This window comes from Aplysia californica, unplaced genomic scaffold (genome assembly GCF_000002075.1).
Source record: "Aplysia californica isolate F4 #8 unplaced genomic scaffold, AplCal3.0 scaffold00004, whole genome shotgun sequence".
In the NCBI taxonomy this organism is placed as follows: Eukaryota; Metazoa; Mollusca; class Gastropoda; order Aplysiida; family Aplysiidae; genus Aplysia; species Aplysia californica.
The window spans coordinates 2,337,129-2,339,628 of record NW_004797274.1 but is presented as its reverse complement, the minus strand read 5'-3'; the positions used below and the strand labels follow the sequence as shown (position 1 = coordinate 2,339,628).

The 2,500-nt window shown below is 42.2% G+C and overlaps 1 protein-coding gene across 1 annotated transcript in view; it reads right to left on the bottom strand.

The window, feature by feature from the left end:
• The window catches only part of LOC101863553 (uncharacterized protein DDB_G0271670), a gene marked incomplete at its 3' end in the record, with an annotated part of 6,485 nt that overhangs the window by 1,211 nt on the left and 2,774 nt on the right, over window positions 1–2,500 (bottom strand). Inside the window, 1 exon segment of the mRNA XM_013080077.2 lies at window positions 373–553. Within this exon segment, the coding sequence (XP_012935531.1) occupies window positions 373–553 (181 nt within the window).

Genomic DNA, 2,500 nt, shown 5'->3' with positions numbered 1-2,500 from the left:
TCAGGGCAGGGAAAGGTGTAAAGTGTTTGTTCGTAGCCTATATATCCTCATCCAAGGTGAGAAAGGCAATGATGATGATGCTATTCCACTATAACCTTTTAGTTACCAGCCCGACAGTCTAAAAAACCACTGGTCCACCCACACCCCTAGGTGGTTGGCGGGTGCTCTGGAGTGGTTTGCTTCTATTTTCCTATCAAACATCTGTCGTCCTCATCTCCCCTCCTTCTTTTTTGTGTATGTTACTCTCTTGTAACACGTAATCTATTCTTCGGCACTTATATGAACTTATTGTGTTGCAAGTGCCGTAAAACTCTTACTAAAACTAAACTAAACCACACTACACCACCACCCCCTCTTCTCCCCAGAACTCACTCAGACTCCCGACAACAGCCGTCAACGGCGTACTGACAACATCCTCCAGAACAGACGGAGTAGTCTTTCTTCAGGCTCCCCGCTGTCTCTGACCCGACCAGGTCTCCGTGGTCCGGAATGACGTCACCCTCGCCCTCGCTGACGTGAGAGTTCAGGGGGCGGGGACACACTGTGGCTAGGGCTGCATGCGGTGGGAGAGAGAAAACAAAAAACGTGAAAAAAGGTTGATATTTGGCTACCTTAGAAGTATTAAGTTCTATCTGACTTTTTTGGGGCCGTTTTGAGTTAGAAAGACCAGGAAGTCCAAAACCAAATGTTCTATCTGCTCTAGCTAAATTGTAAGATTGTTCGGAATCGTAATCAAGATATGAAAAGAATTGTATTCGGAAAAGCTTGACAAGCTGTGAGACTCAATTTTTTGGCGCCAAAATTTTTCTAAACTAAGAACTGAGCAGATAGAACTTTGTAATTCTGGGATAGCGATTTTTCAGTGGATTGAGAGAGTCAAGGGTACCCTGACAATTTATAACATCCCAATTGAAAAAGCTGCAGAGCTGGTCTATTATAGAAAACTGCAGGATCTTCCCTCGACCCCTAACGGCAACAGAGGAGGTAGAAGTAAAAAAAGTAAACGTAAGTAATTTATCTGATTTTGCAGAATTCATGTCATGACTGCTGATGCTCGGATTTTACTTTAGGTTTGACGTATACTGCTCAGTTTCAGTAAGACAAGTGTACAATCGTTTTGTTTTCTTATTCAATTGGGCAATCAGGAGGTGGGGGCAGGAAGTGGAGGCGAAAGCAGACGACAGAACATTGCTAAAGAGCAGGAAAGGACGTGAAAGGAGACCATTTTAGAGATGAAAATCGCTACCCGGATTCGAACGCGGGATCTTTGAATGAGAGGCATACACCTTAACATCTAGGCCACAAGAGTCCCCGAAGTTTGTATGATTTACTCGCCCCAATGCTGATATATGTAAGAACACCACTAAAAAAACACAACAAAACACACACATACACACACACACAGCGCGTGAAGCCAACGTTAACGTTGACACGTATTTGTCAGAATAAAGAGAAGGATATTTACGCAGTGGAAGTGTAGAAAAGGGCATCAGTGTTTGGGTTATAGAGAACCATCCCAGAATAGTAACATTAATCTATCCGAGACGATAGCCCAAGACCAACAATCTCAAACAAGACAGGCTGCTAGGAAAGACAATTCCTATAACTTGTCTCGGAAGTTTTTCTTACTAACGATATTGGTACTTGGTATCTATAACTTTACAATAGATCTACGAAATAGTGAGGGCATAAGTTGTATGAATAGGAAGGAAGGAAAAACAAAGCCCATCAACTAAGCACTCAAATCAAGTCAACTTGTAACATGTAAAGCGCTCCAAGCAAGTTATCGCTTTTTAATTTGTCAACGGCATCCAACCCAGGCTCCCCACAAATCATTTTAAAAAAGAGTCCTCGTGTGATAACGATTAAGTCAGCTGATATCTCGATATCAATCCGTTTTTACCGTCCTCTTTTCTGTCTGTCAGTCTGTCTGCTTATTCGTCTGTCTTTCTGTATATATGTCTGTTAGCCTGCATGTCATTTTGTCGTACTCTCTGTCTGCCTTTATGTCTTCCTATATGTCAGTGTGCTGCGAGTTTGCCCGTCTTTCTGCGTACACCTCAGTGTTTTTGTGTATTGACTTGTCCGTCTGTGCGTCCCTTTACCAGGGTATCTGCTAGGCTGTATAATAATTATATGTCATACGGTTTATCAATCTTATCTAGTCTCAATATCTTTGGCTTTCTTTTCTTTTTTTTTTTTAGCCCGCATATCTATTTATCAATCAATCAATCAATCAATCAATCAATCTATCTATCTATCTATCTATCTATCTATCTATCTATCTATCTATCTATCTATCTTTCGCCTCTCTCTCCCTCTCCGCCTTCTCTCCCTCTTTCTATCTCTCTGTCTTTTCTCTCTTTCCTTTCTTTCCCTGTTTTTCTTCTCAGCCACCCCTCCTACTGCTCCTTTTTCTCTCCAACTTCGGTTTTCTCCCTTTCTGTATCTGGCCCTATCCTCCCCCTTCTCTCTCTCTTTCTCTCTCTCTCTCTCTCTC